This window comes from Sphaeroforma arctica (genome assembly GCF_001186125.1).
Source record: "Sphaeroforma arctica JP610 unplaced genomic scaffold supercont1.5824, whole genome shotgun sequence".
NCBI lineage: Eukaryota > Ichthyosporea > Ichthyophonida > Sphaeroforma > Sphaeroforma arctica.
Window position 1 is genome coordinate 1 of NW_014034734.1, and position 1,835 is coordinate 1,835.

Here is a 1,835-nt window from a genome sequence, read left to right on the forward strand (position 1 = left end):
TGATCTACACGAGTGTATCTATTCACTTGTATATACAGATGTCGACCGAAACTGCCAATAAGCTGCGCAGTGCCATAGCCAAGGAAAACAGTTTGACCAAAGAAACGGAGTATCTCAAGAAGGAACTCGTAGGCGCCAGGCGCAGTCAGAAGGATGTCCTCAGACAAAACGGTGAGGGCTATGTTCTATGCTCAAGCCCAACCAGGATTGGTACAATTTCTTATCTGTATCCATAGGCTTGGATGCTTTGTCCAAGTCTCAATCAGGGTTGGTCCCTTTCGTTAATAGAAACCATATTTATTCTTGTTAAGCTTCAAGATAGGTTGGTTCAATTATTTAAACGAAGTTATATGCATGAATACTGTATGTTCAAGGTTAATCAGAGCTGGGTGAAGTACTCAATATAATTCATATGCTTGGTTTCTATGCTCAATTTGCAATCAGGTTGGTCCCATTACTCTAAAGGATCGTATGAATCGTATGCCTATTCGATCGCTCTGAGGCATTTTCGCAATAGCTGGTTAGCACGCTTAGACTTTGGAATCGTATTCTCACTTTTTCTTCTTCTGATTTTGTTCATTTTACAATGGGATGTTAGATATGAATTCCGACATATTTTTTTGTCTGTCTGGCATGAATTTTGATCTTTTCTTACTAAATTTGAAACTGTTCATAGCTTCAGATATTTTTTTTGGGTACTTATTTATGGGTTGCTATCTAAATTTGGAACAGTGACGTTGTTGAAGGAAATCGATCGGCTGAGAGGCCGACCATCGTACAACATGCAGGTGCCTGATGTCAACGACACTTCCGCGCAAACTGTATGTAATGCCCTGGCACAGTTTTTATCTGATATAGTAAACTGAGTGTATTATCCTGATAGTGTAAACCGTATGTTGTAGCCATAAATGGCTAAAGCGGATATTCTGCTGATGTGGTTAATTATGTGTTATTTCATGATGTGATTGATTGTGTGTATTATCTTTATACGGATAATTGTATAGTATACTTCTATCGTAAACTGTATGCTATAGCCTTATATGGATGGTTGTGTATACTATCATAATATGCTTGTGTGTATGCGATCACGTTATCATGGCCTAGTGACACCACAGTCTACCCTGAAACAACTGCAACAAAGTGCTACGGTGTACTACTTAGTGGGTTGTACCTAAGGCTCTTCAGGCAATCAATCTGATCCCAATGCAATCGGCTGACCATACATTGTAAAAAGGTACATAGTAACATTGATTCATGTACACACTATCGTATCAGATGATCACAACCGAATTGGTGGATGTGCGGAACTACGAGGATGTGGTTGCAATCAATGCCAAGCAGACCATCGCACTCAGGTAAGGGGAGGGGGTGTGTGAGAACATGGGGTACTATGATAGGGGGTGTATTGTCGTATAGTGTACTGCGGTGGTGAATTATATTATCTTCTGGTATAGTATAAGTTGACTATGACTAGCTTTGACTGGGTGTGTTGTTTGATTAGTACTGATATATAGTATATGGATGTGTGACATGATGCGCGGTGACGTTCATTTCTTCAAATATCGTATTGTATTGTGTATACATATTTCAATTCATACTAAATAAACGTATTAATATGCTTAACAACTCAGGGCTGTTACTGAGGATAATGAAAGACTGAACGAACTCAACGAAACTCTGGGCGGAAGCTTAGACAGCAACGACCAATCCTTAGTTACTAAGCAAGCGTTGGCGAAGCAGAACCAGGTTCACGAAGCGCAACTGCAAGAGGTAGCTAAATATGTGCAATTTATTAGTATATGCACACACACACACTCACACAAAACACACACATG

General features: G+C 39.7%; 1 protein-coding gene across 1 annotated transcript; it reads left to right on the plus strand.

Moving 5' to 3' along the window:
- Nucleotides 1-38: 38 nt before the first annotated feature.
- Nucleotides 39-1,359, plus strand: SARC_15249 (hypothetical protein; the record flags this gene model as incomplete). Its single annotated transcript, XM_014290624.1, has 3 exons — nt 39-171; nt 733-821; nt 1,276-1,359. 3 exons carry the CDS (start codon nt 39-41, stop codon nt 1,357-1,359), a joined length of 306 nt encoding a protein of 101 aa, XP_014146099.1.
- Nucleotides 1,360-1,835: the final 476 nt, after the last annotated feature.